Source organism: Hemiscyllium ocellatum, chromosome 39 (assembly GCF_020745735.1).
Source record: "Hemiscyllium ocellatum isolate sHemOce1 chromosome 39, sHemOce1.pat.X.cur, whole genome shotgun sequence".
Taxonomy (NCBI): domain Eukaryota; kingdom Metazoa; phylum Chordata; class Chondrichthyes; order Orectolobiformes; family Hemiscylliidae; genus Hemiscyllium; species Hemiscyllium ocellatum.
The window spans coordinates 10,606,979-10,624,458 of NC_083439.1; the positions used below are offsets into that span (position 1 = coordinate 10,606,979).

Here is a 17,480-nt window from a genome sequence, read left to right on the forward strand (position 1 = left end):
TTTGAGTCAAGTATGACTTATTTTGGGGCTGAAGAAGAATATACTGGACTTGAAATGTTAACTGTTTCTCTCTCCAAATGCTGCCAGAACTGCTGAATTGCTCTGTTTTGGTTTCTGTTACAGAATGAATGAGATCTGAATTAGTGTTGTCTCCTGCACATGGTTAACTGTCCTGCCTTATGTTCATATATTAGTTGTTTGGCAATGCAACAACCTGTTTTAACAGGCATCTTAGAAAGTGGCACTCACGATAAGCCTGCTAAAAAGTATATATCTCAAATATTATGAATTTTATTGTATTATTCTGTCCAATTATTGTGGGTTTTTTTATTTATTTACCTCTGTGTAAATATGTGTTCAATCAAATGGCCACACAAAATATCAAAAGTTGATTCAATTTTGAGTCAAATACCGCAGTCAACCATAACGTCTTCAATAATCAGCTGAGGGTGCAAGTGAGAAGGCGCTCTGCTACTAAGTTTTATTTAAGGCAAAGTTGCATTACTATTTAAGTGATTTAAGCTGTAAATAAAATAGAAATGTGACATGTAACCCCCCCCCAATTAGGTTTCTGTTACTTAGTGTGTTTTTTTTCATTGACTATCTGGGATATTTGATAAATTGATATGTTCCCAGTCCCATCAGTGTCAATTAATAAAAAGTTTGCTGTACGTAAACTGAGTATTGCTTAAAAAAATTATTTTTTTTGACTTGTATTCGCCAGATCAATTTACAATAAATTCTAATTTGAAAGTGCAACCCTTTTATACTGTGGAAGAGTAGAACGCTGATTGGTTGCTAGGTGAATTCTGAAAGAGGTTTTGCTACCAACAATGTGCCTGTTAGATGGTAACTGATTATTAACTAATAAGCTTTGTTTAAATTTAAGCCAAGCAAGGTGACCATGATTGGTCAAGACATTGTTCTGAGAAATGAACCAGAGAATGGCTGTTATTTCTTTTAAGTTAAAAGGAGCACAAGGTGTTCATATTTTGTCTGTCTGCAGTGTGTGGGACCTTGCATGTTAATGTATATAACATCTAATATGTAGAAGTGCTGCGCACTCTGAGTCTGTCTGACAACTTCAGTGGCTTGTTAGTATAATTCGTCAGCACACTGGGTTATTCAGCAAGTAATATCCAGCTGTACAATTGCATCTCAAGTTGGTTGAGTACAGTCAGTACCTTTCTTGCAAACAGCCAAGGAGATGTGCTGCTGGATATGATCTGCCAGTGTTTGGGATGTGGAGCTTAAACAGCTAGCATTGTGTCGGCATTGATATTCATCCATCCCATTACTAATTTGTGTGATAGGCAGAATGCTGTTGTTTGGCTGATGGCAGCATCCTGTTAGTGGTGAGCCCCTTGTATTGCTACTGCACAGTGGCATTGTGAGATAGCTCTGCGTTTGCTCAAAGCTTTGAGGTACCTTGACGTTCAGAGTAATTAGAGGCAGTGTTCAGGACCAAACGTGATGTCGTTAGGCACATTCAAGGTTTTGCACAGTGTTGAAACATACGAGCAGGAATAAGCCATTCATCCTATTATGTCGGCCGTTCAGTATGATCATGATTGATAAGATCGATAGTAGGAGGACATAGATAAAAGTTAACTTGCAAAAGAAACAAATGTGATATGAAAATCTTCACCCACACAGTGGTTAGGTTTTGGAGTAAGCTGTCTGAAAGTGTGGTGGAGATCTGCAGCTCCTCCTACTCCCACTTCCAGTTCTGAAAATGGGTTATACCTGAGAACATTGACTTCTCCACCACCTGATGTTGCCTGGCTGGCTGTGTTCTTCCAGTCTCCTGCTTGTATGTCTACTACAGATTCAATTGAGGAAATCAGCAGGGTGTTTGATAATTTAGACCGGAACAATATTCAGACTTAAGGGAAAAAGACAAGAGAGTCGTACTGAGTCCTGACAGAGAGCCAGTACAGGATACGATGGACTGAACAGCCTCTTCTGCACTGCATCATTTCTGTGATCATTGATTTTGTTGCCTTTTTCCCCTGTTTACATCAGTAAAGTACTTCATGAGATTAGCCATTATCCCACAGGTTGGCTTTGATGCTCCCTATTTCAGCATCATGCTTGCAGAATAAACAAGTGGCTTAGGCCCTTTGAGGGTGACCTTATAATAGATGGAATTATTGGAATCCAATTTATGGCCCAGTAAAGGTAGGCATGCGCTGGAGTGTAGTACAGAACCCTTGGCACATTTGCAACTTGCGCTGGTTAAAGAGGATGAGAAGCTTGAATAAACTGTTCCTTCGCTGAACACTACTTGTGTCCATAACACTCAAATGAACATGATGGAAGCCCAGCTTCTTAGCCATTCCCAAGTAAGAGGCCAATCTATCTAGAAAAACGCATGTACTTTAGCTGGGCGTTTCAGACTTCTCACCATGAGCACATTGCACAGATTTTTCATGACGCAGATTACTGAAATGGCTAATGTGTCTTTTCAGCTCTACACCATTCAACAAGGAAGAACTGACTGCAATCTTAAAGTTTGGTGCTGAGGAACTGTTCAAAGAGCCAGAGGGAGAGGAGTCTGAGCCCCAGGTACTGCTGACTCGCAGACTTTGCCAGTATTGAAAAGTTAGAACTTCAGAGTTTATTTTTAATGTTGTTATATTTATGGAAAGTGCTGTAATGTAACTGAAATTGATGTTCATTTTCACATGTAAATAGTTATGCATACGGGGTAGAAATTAAAGATTAGATGCCCTACAGTGTGGAAACAGGCCCTTTGGCCCAACAAGTCCACACCGACCCTCTGAAGAGCAACCCACCCTGACTAATGCACCAAACGCAATGGGCAATTTAGCATGGCCAATTCACCTCTCCTGCATATCTTTGGACAGAGGGAGGAAACTGGAGCACCTGGAGGAAATTCACACGCACAGGGAAAACGTGCAAACTCCACACAGTTGCCCAAGGCAGGAATTGAACCCGGGTCCCTGGCACTGTGCGGCAGCAGTGCTAACCACTGGCCAACCATGCCGCCCATTTTGGTAGAGTAAATGAGGTGATAATTTTTTTTCGCTGTGAGGCAAATTAGAAGCCAGAGGTTGCAGATTTAAGAGCAATATGAAAAGACTGGAGGAGAAATGAGAATTTTCTTTTCAAGTTATGATCTGGAATGTCACTACTTGAAAAGGTGGTGGATGCAGATTCAATACTAACTTTCAGAAAGAAATTGACCTTCCACTATTAACATTTTGCAAGGCAGTGGGGAATGGGCAGGAAAATGGGATAAAGTAAGTGAATAGCTTCTTTAAAGGTACAGCTATCATTGGCTGCATAGCTGCCTTGCATCAGTGTTGCTGGGCAATCTCATAGAAAAATGTGGGTTCAATTGAAATTTCTTCCACATTTTAGTTGACAACATACACTGCCTGGAGCAGTACAAACAAGGAAGACTTCAGGTTTGACCTGAGGTGGTGCTAATTTGGGATATCATCTCAGGATGTGGTAAATGTACTACACTTGGTCCCTTGCCTTCCTGGGCTAGGGTTGGGAGATAGAGTATGTCTGAATCCCTGCCACATATTGCTATCTACTAACTAAAGAAATTGCATGTGACTATACCCAAGGGAAAAACAGGGCTGAGTTTAATTATGTTCCATCTCCTGAAACTCACTGTCAGAGTGCACAGACAAAATCACCTATGACCAAATATCTTAATGTCTGCACGTGCCTTCAGGTTGAAGGGGGAAATTATTTTCATCAATTCTGTTGAGTTTCATTCAGTTAAATGAGATAGCTAGTAAAATTGCCAACACCACTTTCAGGAAATGGACATCGAAGAGATCCTGCGTCTCGCTGAAACAAGAGAGAATGAACAGTCTGTGAGTCCAACAGATGAACTGCTGTCCCAGTTCAAGGTAAGTTTGGTGATTGGTCATCAGCTTGTTGCATTGATGCCGCAACCTATCGTAGTGTGCTCTCGAACGTGGTACTGCCATTGGGGTGGGGATTGTTGCTTTGTGCAAGTTGAGATGTATGACTTGCTGTTCCTCATCACCCGTCCAGGTGGCGAACTTTAGCACAATGGAGGAGAATGAGCCCGAAGTGGATGACAAGCAGGTTAAGGAATGGGATGACATCATCCCAGAGGACCAGTGGAAGAAGATCGAAGAGGAGGCACGGCAGAAAGAACTGGAAGAAATTTACATGCTTCCAAGGAGTAGAAGTTCAACTAAAAAGGTATAGAATCTGTCATGGACAAGTGGTTGTCTGTGCTGTGCCACTCATTCTCTAGGATAAAATGGCTGAATCCCTTCCTCACTCTTATGTTGAGTTTTTGTTTCCTCCTTTGGTCCTTCTCATTGTATATCTGAGATGTAGATACTGCTTGAAGGTACAGTAGTAGTTTGCCTATTTGCACGCCTGGATGCCCAGGTACAAATCCCACCTGTTCCATGGATGTGTAATAATGTTTGCTGAACAGGTTGATTGAAAAATATCTGCATCTGAAATGTCAAGATACCAAGTCAATGCAGCTCCAAGAGTGAGGCAAGCTGGGAAAGCAGGGAAGAGAGCTGCATCCTCTCTCCTTTTTTTTCTCTCTCTTCGCTTGCTCTCGTGCTCCCTTGCTCGTATTCTCGCGCACTCCCTCTTTTGCGTGTGCTCTATTTGCCTCGCACTCAGTCTAATTGCAGGCTTTTACTGAAATTTTACTTTAGCTGCTATCAAGGTGGCGTGGAACAGGCTGAGAATGTTCATTTTTAAATCGGTGCAATACCAAGTAAAATTTGGCTCCTGTACAGGTACATAATCCTTTAACCAGAAATCTGAAAAGCTCTGAAATCTGAAATTGTTTTCGTAGCGTGTGGATCATAATTTTGGCATGCGAACTGGTGACCCATCTCCACACCCACTGAAACAATGTCACTCAGATGTGACATGGTGGTGTGGCCCAGCACTGACTGGTGTCAATTGTGTCTCAGCGCTTGTACTATTCACATGTGTGTCTGCTTTTAGGTAATTTTTTTTACTTCACTGTGAAAATGTCACTTATTCCAAAAGACAGCTGGCACCAAGGATTTTGGGTAAAGGATTGTGTACCTGTACTATGCTTCAGCAGCTCTGTTTCTGGAATAGGACATGGCAGTGGAGATTGGTTTCCATGTTTACAGCATGGAAAGAGACCCTTTGGCCTGTCAGGAGTATACAGGTCATTGCGAATCTATCCACTCTCGTCTCATTTGCCAGCTCTTGATACGCTCTGGTGTTTATAGTGTTAATCTAAATAATTAACTGTTTTTGACAGCTTCCACCTCCATAACCCTTACAGGCAGTGAGTTCCATTTACCTATCATCCTCTGTCTGTGAAAAAAGAAAACTCCCTCTCCAACTCCTGGCCCTTAGCTTAAATCTTTGCCTCCTACTTATCGGCCTTGTACTAATGGGAAAATGTTCCTTCCTAAAAGATACATAGTCAGCATGGATGAATTGGACGGAAGGGTCTGTGACTGACCAAGGACACCCCCAGCCTCCAAGGAAAAGAATGGCATGGGAATTGGTTTTCACTCTGCAGTGTGTTTATGTAGAGTGAACAAGCACATGCCTCCCTCATTCCTTTGAGGAGACATTTCATTGGAGCAGCACATTTAATAATAAGGACTTGTCTGCAGGACTGGGAACAACAGACTGAACTACCAATCGATCATTGTTCTGGCTGCAGTGAAATATTTAGCACCATTTGTATGTGGATTGAACTTGCTCTTTAAAAACGTTAGTTTTCTGTTTAAACAAAGTGGTAAATACCTGCTGGGGTGTTGTGCAGACAAGTGGAATCTCAGGTCACCTCTTCTTCTTTGATGCTGTAAAATGGCCTTAAAACCTATATCAGCAGGTAGTGCAGGATGCACTGGGATTATACATTGTTCTTGCAGCCATAGAGCCCAGATCAGATCAGCCCATATTACTTGAAAGTGATTTTTATGGGGTTACTTTGCACACTACTTAGGCAATACTGTTCTAAGAGAGCAATGAATGAGTGGTGCAAAAAATGACAAATGTTATAATGATACATAAGAGACACACTAATGTTTGGGCGCAAGGCCCATTGGTTGATAAGGCTCCAGAGAGGTTTTACTCAACACCCTATCTGTGGATATTTGATGTTTGATTTTGGACGCCAAAGACATCATCTCAGGGGTCATGTCTGATTTAGCTAGCACTACCCAAAAATCTGTGATCGAGAATGTAATACCAATAAAGCCAAGTCAAAAGCATGAAATGAAAGAAATATTATTTTCTCTTGAACTAATACTCTTCACCTTCGCAAAATAATGATATGTTTCAATGCTGAAAGCCCATCTCTTGATTTTAAGAGGATCTGTTGATCTGGCTGTCTCTCTTTTTTGAAAATGGAGCTGGATTTTCAGATCACCACACTGGTGAATTTTCTCCTACAGACCATTTGGACTTGACTTTCAATCCACAGTCTGTGCTGAGCTTGCTGGTGGCCAGCTGTGTTGGAGCTGATGTGGTTGAAGCTCTGCTTGGTTCTGGAAGGGTAAATTTGATTGTGTTCCCATTTCTGATCAGTATCAGGGATTCATTTTGCAACTTCACATGAGTGCATGCTGTGTGAAAATAGCGAGTCTTCCTCCTGATCGAAGAGCGCTGACTCGCTGTCTTATCGAAAACCGAAAGTGTATTTGTTTTTGTGTGAGGGACTGAAGGGAATCAGAAAACTCAAAAAGAACGGGATGGACTTGGAAAGGGAAAATGCCAACTGGCGTCTAACATAATGTTGCTGCTGGTTTTAGGCTCAGGCGAATGGCAGCGATTCGGATGCCGGATCACGGCGAAGGCGGCAGAGGTCATCCGGATCAGAGAGTGAAACCGAGGAAAGTGAGGATGAGGATAAGCGACCCAAGCGGAGAGGCCGTCCCCGGACTGTCCGGAGGGACATGGTCGATGGTTTCACAGATGCTGAAATCAGGAGGTAAATGATGGGGTCATCCTGCATGTGTCTCAGTCAGGTTTATGAAGTCCAGCAAGCTTAAACCTCACTTTGTTCTGTTGACTTTAATGGATCTGATGATTTGGAAAGTGTTTAAATTAGTATTAAATCCTAACAGAACATTGTAGAGCGGAAGAGTAGTTTGTTTTGTTTGTCCTTTTTAGTGTGCCCTTCTAAAAGGAGATAAATATATTATTAAACTACAGGAAAGATAGAGGTCTGAAGGGTAAGTTAATTCGTATGATATATTTGTGATCGTTCTCTTGCAGGTTTATCAAGAGTTATAAGAAGTTTGGCGCTCCTCTTGAAAGGTAAAATTCTTTCCTGTGAAGTTTTGTATCATACTTTGTTTCCATTCCTCCACCAGGCCACCTGCCCCAAAACTGCAAAGCTTTTTTTGTAAGCCTGCAATGCTTGCCGCATTAGTTTTCTATTTCTCTCCTATCTCTCCTGAATATGTTGGTTCCTTGCTGTGGGTGAGAATCCCATAAGGAACAGCAACCCTGTAACACCCCATCCAAATAGCCAGAATCCAGATCTAAGTGTGTTGACAGCATTTGACTGAGGGGGAGGAGCAAGTGTCTACAGTCTAGCAGTGGTTGGAGAGTAGCAATTTGGAACCTGGCTCTGATGGTTTATTCACTACTGCCAGGTCACTGAAGCTAATAGAGGCCGCATGGTGGCTCAGTGGTTGGCACTGTTGCCTCACTGCAGCAGGGACCCAGGTTCGATTCCAGCCTCTGGCAACTGCCTGTGTGGAATTTGGATAGTCTGCCTGTGTCTGCATGGATTTTTTCCAGGTGCTGCAGCTCTCTTTCTCCACCCCCCCACCATCAAAAAAAAGTCCAAAGATGTGCAGGTTAGGTGGATTGACCAAGCTAAATTGTCTATAGTATCCAGCAACTTCTTGATTAGTTAGATTAGCCGCGGCGAATGCAGGATCACAATGATGGGGTTGGGGATAGATTTGGACGGGGTGCTGTTTGGGGGGTCAGTGTGGCCTATATGGGCTGAATGCCTTTCTTCACAACCATAGGGATTCTTTTGATTCTTAGTATCCTAACCTGTTTTGACCATAATTTCTAGACCTTTGCCTAACCCATGTGACTTTGAGTGTTTAGGGGGCATGGAGCTGGGTGCTCAGCTCTGTGATCTTCTGTCTGTCTTTTGAGATATTGCTGAAGTGAGCATTGTACTTCTAATGCCTGCAATAAATTTTAATTTGTATTAATATATTGTATTTTGATGTAATTTTGTAATATGAAAAAAATTAAAATTCAGTTTTTTTTCTATTATATTGAAGACTCGAGGGTATTGCTCGTGATGCGGAGCTTGTCGACAAATCCATTGCAGATCTCCAGCGACTGGGCGAGCTCATACATAATGGCTGTGTGATGGCCCTCAAGGAATTTGAAGAACAGCTAAAAGAAAATCCTGGACTGGAGGGTAAGCACTGGGCCCTGAACTCCAGTTGCCTGCTCTTTGCTCTAGAGATTTGGTTTCTTTGATTTGCAGCAGCGCTGAGGAGACTTGTTGGGAGTCCTCTGAAAATCAGACCACAACAAAGATTCAAGGAATGGGGTATGGGCAGAGTGGAATTATTTGAAGATGTTCCACCTCCCTCGGCGTTCCTTCTGAATTGTCCCATGCACCCCTCAGTGGAGGAGACCCCTAGCTGTAAGGGCTGTGTAAATATAAGTTTGACCAGTGGACATTACGGCATTAATGATTATAAAATTAATAATTTGGCAGTTCTTGATATTTAGCACCACACAAAAACTTGAAGTGAACTATGCATCTATCTACTTATAAACCCCACCAGGAGCATGCAGGTAAGCCCAGTTATGGCAATGTGCAGCATTGGATCTTGTGGTGGAAGTCATCAATATTTTTATAGCATTGGCGCAGACGCATTGCTGAACTTAGTTATAACTCCATCTTGATCTGTCTGACTGCACTTTCTTTGCAGCTGTAATACAGGTAGTTCTTCTATAATGTAATGGTTGTGTTCTTGTGCAACCCTGCATTAAAAGTATTGGCGATTCAACCACGTTACAGCCAACACACACTTTAAAAGTTCACAATTCATAAATTGTGTTACAGAGATTTCAGATTAACAAAACGCATGTTTATAGCAGAATCTGTATTCTGCATTCTGTTCTGCCATCCTGATTCACTTTGGTATGCAAAACAGCACTTTTCACTGTATCTAGGTACATGCAACAACAATAAATCAGTCAATCTTAGCTGCTGTTTGTATTTCTCTTATTCTAACTTGATCTGTTCTGGGTCGTTGCAGCTTCCTTGTTGGAAAGACACTTTAGCTTGTTAACTCAACAGATTTCTTGCATTTTTAAGCCAGGTTGTCTCTGTGATCAGCCAAGCTTCACACATTCACCATGTTACATTCTAATTCCAAGCTGTCCAAACTTCATGTTCAGCATAGGTCCAGTTCTGACGAGCATATTTCTTTTCTGGGGGAGCGATGCGCTTAATGCACTGATGTTTTTGAGACGTACTTCCATTTGTAGCATTGCTCATTGTCTTGGATTCTCTGATTTACAATCGATGTTCTAGAAATTAGAAAAAATGCAAAATAGGAATACGTTCCTGGTAAACGAAGAAATGTGATCTCCAAAACAAAAATGTTCAGCGACCTAGTTATTTGATTTGGGGGGGGAGCTGCACGGCTGTGTGCTTTTCTCTGCTGCTTATACATTATAATTTTGACCAATCTCTTACAGGAAAGGGCCCTGGGAAAAAGAGGGGACCAACTATCAAGGTTTCTGGTGTCCAGGTCAATGTTAAATCGATTCTCATCCATGAAGATGAGTTTGAGGCTTTGCATAAAGCCATTCCTGTGGATCCCGAGGAAAGAAAAAAGTGAGTTCAGGAGTTTGTGCTTCGGAATATACTTGAGGCATTTATATTTTTGTCATTGTAACTTTGCACTTTCATTAAGTGTGAAGTAGTGAAGATAGAAGTACTATGGAATGTGATGTTGAACTCATTCTTCTGCTGCTGAGGTGATATTCTAACAATAGTTAGAATAGGCTAGCCATTAATATTAGAAATGATAGTAAAAGTTTCTTTCAATACGTAAGAAACAAACGACAGGCAAAGGTAGACATTGGGCCACTTCAAACTGATGCTGGAAGCCTAGTGATGGGAGATAAGGAAATAGCAGGAGAAATTAATAAGTACTTTGCATCAGTCTTCACAGTGGAAGACATGAGTAATATCCCAACAATTAAAGGGAGTCAGGGGGCTGAGTTGAGTATGGTTGTCATTACAAAAGAGAAAGTGCTAGAAAAGCTAAAAGGTCTTAAAATTGATAGATCTCCTGGCCCCGATGGGATACATCCTAGAGTTCTGAGAGAGGTGGCTGAGGAAATAGCGGAGGCATTGGTTGAGATCTTTCAAAAGTCACTGGAGTCAGGGAAAGTCCCGGATGATTGGAAGATCGCTGTTGTAACCCCCATGTTCAAGAAAGGATCAAGACAAAAGATGGAAAATTATAGGCCAATTAGCCCAACCTCTAGAATCCATCATTAAGGATGAGGTTTCTAAATTCTTGGAAGAACAGAGTCTGATTAGAACAAGTCAACATACATTTAGTAAGGGGAGGTCGTGTCTGACAAACCTGTTGGAATTCCTTTGAAGAGGTGACGAGTAGGTTAGAGCAGGGAAACCCAGTGGATGTGGTCTATCTAGACTTCCAAAACGCCTTTGATAAGGTGCCACACGGGAGGCTGCTGAGCAAGGTGAGAGCCCATGGTGTTCAAGGTGAGCTACTAGTATGGATTGAGGATTGGCTGTCTGACAGAAGGCAGAGAGTTGGGATAAAAGGTTCTTTTTCGGAATGGCAGCCGGTGACAAGTGGTGTCCCACAGGGTTCAGTGTTGGGGCCTCAGCTGATCACATTATATATTAATGATCTGGATGAAGGGACTGGGGACATTCTCTCGAAGTTTGCTGATGATACGAAGTTAGCTGGACAGGCAGGTAGTACTGAGGAAGTGGGGAGGCTACAGAAGGATCTAGACAGTTTGGGAGAGTGGTCCAGGAAATGACTGATGGAATTCAACGTGAGCAAATGCAAGATCTTGCACTTTGGAAAAAAGAATAAAAGCATAGACTACTTTCTAATCGGTGAGAAAATTCGTAAAGCCAAAGTACAAAGAGATCTGGGAGTGCTAGTCGAGGATTCTCTAAAGGTAAACATGCAGGTTGAGTCCGTGATTAAGAAAGCGAATGCAAAGTTGTCATTTATCTCAAGAGGGTTGGAATATAAAAGCACCATTGTGCTACTGAGACTTTATAAAGCTCTGGTTAGGCCCCATTTGGAGTACTGTGTCCAGTTTTGGTCCCCACACCTCAGGAAGAACATACTGGCACTGGAGCGTGTCCAGTGGAGATTAAAAACGGATGATCCCTGGAATGGTTGGTCTAACATACGAGGAACAGCTGAGGATCCTGGGATTGTATTCATTAGAGTTTAGAAGATTAAAGGGAGATTTAATAGAAACTTACAAGATAATACATGGCTTGGAAAGGGTGGACGCTAGGAAATTGTTTCCATTAGGCGAGGAGATTAGGACTGTGGACACAGCCTTAGAATTAGAGGGGGTAAATTCAGAACAGAAATGCGGAGACATTTCTTCAGCCAGAGAGTGGTGGGCCTGTGGAATTCATTGCCGCAGAATGTAGTGGAGGCCGGGACGCTAAATGTCTTCAAGGTAGCGATTGATAAATTCTTGATGTCACAAGGAATTAAGGGCTACGGGGAGAATGCTGGTAAGTGGTGTTGAAATGCCCATCAGCCATGATTGAATGGCAGAGTGGATTCGATGGGCCGAATGGCCTTACTTCCACTCCTTTGTCTTATGGTCCTATAGTGTCAAACCCTTCTTAAGAAAGCACTGGGTGTGCTTATGCAGACTTTAATTGCATATCTTTTTAAAATAATGATCTGTGAGGCTGGTTTGGTATTGGCTAGTTTTTGATCCTGGCCAGTTTCTTTGCAGAATCCAAGTGACTGCTTTCCTATTTGTTTTAAAAGTGTCTCACATTTTGAGGGTGATGTTTCAAGTAGGACAAATAAATGGGACACCTGGTTGGCATGGCTGAGTCAGACTGAAGGGTCTGTTTCCATACTGTATGACTGTAATTAAAATCTGTCACTGTTTTCTGTTGTGTTAAACAGGTTGAAGGAGCCTAATGAGCTCAGTGATAATTTGGCGACTGCTGTGTTTTGATATCTAGTCTGTGATGACATTGCTGACCTCAAGGCAATATTTAATGTTAGTGATATTGCATTGTGTTCCTATGTTAGAGAAAGTGGGAATAATCCAACATACCTATTGCTGTCCACTATGTAGTGAGCCCTTTTCCCACTTCAGGTTGAAAGAAAATGCATGGACACGAGAGTTCAGGTGTTGGGATCAGCTGTGATGTTAACTTGTGGTCACAGCAGCCTGAGAGACTCTTTAATAGTTGAGGCTTCTCCGGGGATGGTTGAGGTACCAGAAGGGAGCTGGTGCCTGTGGAAGCACAGCTAAACAAAGAATGCACCTTCTCAAATGGGGTGAGGAAGTAGAATGGTCAACTGTTGCCCTTACATTTCTATTCCTGGGCATTTTTAACTTTGAGTATTTGTCACTTGCGTAGAGTAAATGTTCTTGCAGAGATGAAGTCCCTCACAGCCTGAAGCATTCTGCTTGCTTCTGATATACTTAAACAGGACATTGTGTGGTCACTAAGGTCAATCTGTGTGCTATCTCTGAAAACTGCAGTGATTTATATATTGTCCCTGCTGTGTAGGTACCGTTTACCCTGTCATGCGAAGGCAGTGCATTTCGACACCGATTGGGGTGTGGAGGAAGATTCCAACTTGCTGATAGGGATCTATGAGTGTGGTTATAGCAACTGGGAACAGATAAAAATGGACCCCGATCTGCAGCTTACCAATAAGGTAGGCCATTCCATGTTCCATTTGATAAATCTGCAACTTGCTTTGCATCCAGGTGGAATTGGGAAATGAGCCAATTAAATATCTGTTTAATACCTCACTCTTTAAGGTAGTTTTATTGGAAAGACGATGATACAATGGGTTCAGTGCTAGACTTTTATCTTTGGGACATAGTTCATAACTGTCCAGACTGATGTGGAGTGTGTGTGTGTGTGTGTGTGTGTGTGTGTGTGTGTGTGGTCTCCTGTTTGCTGGCTGCAAGGCTCCTGTGTGATAAATATCTGAGGAAACTTGGTGTGAGCCAACAACTCAAAGCTCTAACTGATGCCCAAAAGGGCAGCAAGATGGTCGGCATATGGGACCATGCCATATTGGGGAAATGAATGGCCATCTGTGGTTGGGGGAAATTTGCTCAACATTTCACCAGAGCTGTACCTAACATGGGGGATACTTCAGTGTTGATAATTGGCTGATTAATATGTGCAAGTGTTTGGCTCCCCGTTATGAATGTGCCTGCCCGATCACTGCAAAGCATGAAGAAGAGTGCTAGAGTGTGAGCTGTTTACTGACCCCTCTACTGCTGAGCTTACTCTCTCACCATCGGGAGGTACACAAATGCTTCATATTGTCCAGGCCTCCCATTTCACAATTGGCACGTAGTTACATATAGAACTTGGCATGTTTTTAACTGAGTCATGGGGCAAAGCCCACAATCCCTTCCCGATGAGACCGCTATAATGATACATTTAACCTTTTTAAAAAGTCTGCTAGTGTCTTAGTTTTTAAGACATGAAACACTTGAAAATTAATGAAACTTACTATTATTTCTGATATCTTGGTCGATTTGCCAGGGAGCTATACTCAAGAGTTGAAGAGTAATGGACATAGGAGCTGAATAATATATAAGCTGCAGTTAAAATGCCCATAGTTTCCGAGCATGGAGTACATGGTATTCCTTAAGGGAATCATGCGCATGTTTTTTTTTAAATAGTATATTTCTCTGCTGCAGTTTGAGCTGTAACTGATTGCACACGCCGGGTGTTCCTCTTCTTTCAGATTCTTCCAGATGATCCCAACCGCAAACCACAAGCCAAGCATCTCCAGTCTCGAGCTGATTACCTGATCAAGCTTCTGAAGAAAGACATGATCAAGAAGGATGCTTTGAAACAGGAAGAAGAGGTTAGTTAAATAGGTGTGAAGCAGAGCTGAAAATGTGTTGCAGGAAAAGCGCAGCAGGTCAGGCAGCATCCAAGGAACAGGAAATTCGACGTTTGCCCGATACGTCGAATTTCCTGCTCCTTGGCTACTGCCTGACCTGCTGCGCTTTTCCAGCAACACATTTTCCGCTCTGATCTCCAGCATCTGCAGACCTCACTTTCTCCTAGGTGTGAAGCAGCACTTGGGTTAGAAAGCTTAAGTTCCCTGGATAGACAGACTCGGCCAAATGGTGCAGATAAGATTTATTGATAACAAAAAGTCGGAAATTCAGTCCTTCAAGCCGGCTCCATTATTTAATATGATCATGGCTGATTTCATCTCTGCCTCAACTCCACTTTCCTGCCCAATCTCCATAACTCTTTAACCCATTACAAATTAAAAATCTGTCTATCTCCTCCCTAAGTTTATTCAATGCCCCAGCATCCACCATGCTCAAGGATAGTGAATTCATGACTCATTGAGAAAACTAATTTCTCCTCATCTCTGTATTAAATCTGCTTCTCTTTATCCTTGTTCTTGAGTAGCTGGGTGAGTACCTGAGAGAAAAAGGATAGTAATGTGGTAATGTGTGTAGAGGTTTGTATGGTGTATACACGCTAACATAGACCAGTTAGAGGACACATGGTCTGTTTCTGCAATATAGAATACCCTTCACACCATTACAAACAAAAATAAGATTTGCATTTCCATGGCATTCCATCATGAGATCAGGTATCTCAAAGGTCTTGAGATGAACAGGCTGTAATTAGATTCCCTACAGTGTGGAAACAAGCTCTTCGGCCCAACAAGTCCACATCGACCCTTCGAAGAATAACTCACCCAGACCTATTTCCTTACCCTGTATTTACCCCTGATTAGTGCACCTAACACTATGGCCAATTTACCTAACCTGCACATCTTTGGACTGTGAGAGGAAACCGGAGCACCCGGAGAAAACCCACGCAGACACGGGGAGAACGTGCAAACTCCACACAGACAGTTGCCCAAGGCAAGAATCGAACCCAGGTCCCTGGTGCTGTGAGGCAGCAGTGCTAACCACTGAGCCACCATGCTGCCCTGATGGTTTCAAACATACATGATCCCATAGAAAACAGAGTTGAGTCACATTGTCTGCTTTTTTGGAGGGGGGGGGGGGGCGCGGTGCAGGTTTGGTGCTTGTCATTGACTGCATTGGACTCATTCCACAGTTTTTCAAAAAGCAGAATTAACAATATGCATTAGAAACTCTGAAGGGGCCGTTTTGGCTTTGATTTCATCTTGTCCAAAGCCTGACACTTTGAATAATTTAACATCACTGAGCTCTGCATTGAAATGTAAACCTGATTTTTTTTTTGCCTCTACTATGGATGGAGCTTAAACCTACAATCTTTTGGTTCAAACTTGACTCAGTTACCGATTAAACCAAACTGACGTGCAGGTGGGAAGTGATTCAAAGAGGTTCTTTGGTTTTCGGTTTTCTTAGCTCTGAAAGCAGGAAAGGATGTGGTAATGTTGGGAATTAATGCTGCATATTGATCAGATAGACAGAACTCTTGATGGGGAAACTCACTTATTTTGGCTGCAGAATGTTTTAAGAAGTTGCTTTTTGTCACAGACAAAACCAAAGAAGCGGAAACCTAGAGTAAAGAAAGAGAACAAGGCACCAAGGCTGAAGGATGAAAGTGGCAATGACATCACATCTCCTCGGCTTTCTGACAATCCATCCGAGGATGGAGAGCTGAAGGTAAGCTGTGGGGATTCAGTTCTTAACTTCAAGAAAAAGCATCTAATTTAACTGGTGAGAAAACGATAGCTGGAAAATGTTAATGCGAGTTATCAAGCCACGTTTCTCCGTGACTAGTGAACAATTTTGCCTTGCTGTTTTGTGAAGCAGATGCACAGGGGTGATCGAGTGAATGTAGGCTATTTAGCCATTCCTTTCAAAGTGCATGTTACATTGACCTAATATAATTGTCTTTTGCCTGCTCATCTCCTCTGAGTCTTCCCTACACTAAAAGTATGACCTCGTGTGTCATTTGACTTGCTGCCTCTTCAGCTTCTCCTGTTCTAACACTGAACCAAGCCCATCAGCACCCTAACTCTATGCATATCATTCTCATCAGTATTTCCAGTGCAAAGAGAATTTTTTAAGAAGTCTTTACTCACTGGATTTGGGCACTGCTGATGACATCCGCATTTATTACGCTCAAGAAGGTGCTGCTGTGTTGACCATCAGTCTGATTGGTGAAGATGTTTCTGCAATGATCTTAGCTATGGAGCTCCAGGGTATTGATCCAGTGATTTTTTTTTTTCATAACCCGTGCTCCAGGAGTGATAAATCAAGAACTTCCTTCACGGTCTCCCTTCAGTCCACTTCATTGTTATCTTCTGTCAAGTAGCTGAGATACGAATGGTCACAGTAGTTACTTTGAGTCCAGTATCATAGAATTGTACAACCAGAAGGCAGCATTTGCTCATCATGCCTCTGCTGGTTATTTCCAAGAACAGAGCTGAAAATGTGTTGCTGGAGAAGCGCAGCAGGTCAGGCAGCATCCAAGGAACAGGAGATTCGACGTTTCGGGTATAAGTCCTTCTTCAGGAGTCTAATTAGTTGCGTTGATTTGCTTTCTTCCCTAGGCTGTGAATTTCTTCCTGTAAAAGTCTTTACACATTCCTCTTTTAAACATTATTTTTGAATATACTCCTCTATTTGTTCTGCCACCACGTTCCAAATAGTGTTTACTTGCTGAATAAAGGAAACTTGTGATCTGTTGCCTTTAAGGCTGGTAGTAGATGAAATGATTAATGATCTTCAAAGCAAAATGGATTGTAACTTGAGGGAAATAAGCCTGCAAGACCTCTGAGGGAATAGGACTAAATGGATTACTGTATAGAGAACCAGTATGGATTTGATGGGCCAAATGTCTTGTCTTCCATGCCCTTATCATGCAGCACATAAGCTATGATGAAACTGACTACCACACATCAGGGTCGTGTTCTTAAATGTGTTTTTAAAAGTTTGATTTCAAGTGCTTTGATGTTTTTGCAGGATGGTGGCTTGGACCACGCTCCTGTAAAGAAAAAGCTGAAGAAAAAAGACAATAAGGAGAACAAGGAGAAAGGAGATCTGAAGAAGGAGAAAGATGGACAGAAAGGGAAAAAGAAGACCAAGACTAAGAAGGATAAGGTAGTGAGAGATGTCAACTTGCATTATCAAATCAAAAGGCAGAAACTTCCATATAATATCTTTCACAAGCTTGAAACATCCTGATGTGAGTTCCATAGAAACATTGAAAATAGGAGCAGAAGTAGGCCATTCAGCCCTTT

The 17,480-nt window shown here is 42.2% G+C and overlaps 1 protein-coding gene across 2 annotated transcripts in view; it reads left to right on the forward strand.

The window, feature by feature from the left end:
* Positions 1-17,480, forward strand: part of chd2 (chromodomain helicase DNA binding protein 2) — a 97,249-nt gene that overhangs the window by 64,111 nt on the left and 15,658 nt on the right. For both annotated transcript variants that reach the window (XM_060853174.1, XM_060853175.1), the window contains 11 exons: positions 2,472-2,568; positions 3,801-3,893; positions 4,042-4,215; positions 6,789-6,967; positions 7,255-7,296; positions 8,289-8,431; positions 9,730-9,868; positions 12,809-12,959; positions 14,013-14,135; positions 15,769-15,897; positions 17,203-17,340. In XM_060853174.1, the coding sequence (XP_060709157.1) occupies positions 2,472-2,568; positions 3,801-3,893; positions 4,042-4,215; positions 6,789-6,967; positions 7,255-7,296; positions 8,289-8,431; positions 9,730-9,868; positions 12,809-12,959; positions 14,013-14,135; positions 15,769-15,897; positions 17,203-17,340 (1,408 nt within the window). The remainder of the gene's footprint in view (positions 1-2,471; positions 2,569-3,800; positions 3,894-4,041; positions 4,216-6,788; positions 6,968-7,254; positions 7,297-8,288; positions 8,432-9,729; positions 9,869-12,808; positions 12,960-14,012; positions 14,136-15,768; positions 15,898-17,202; positions 17,341-17,480) is intronic.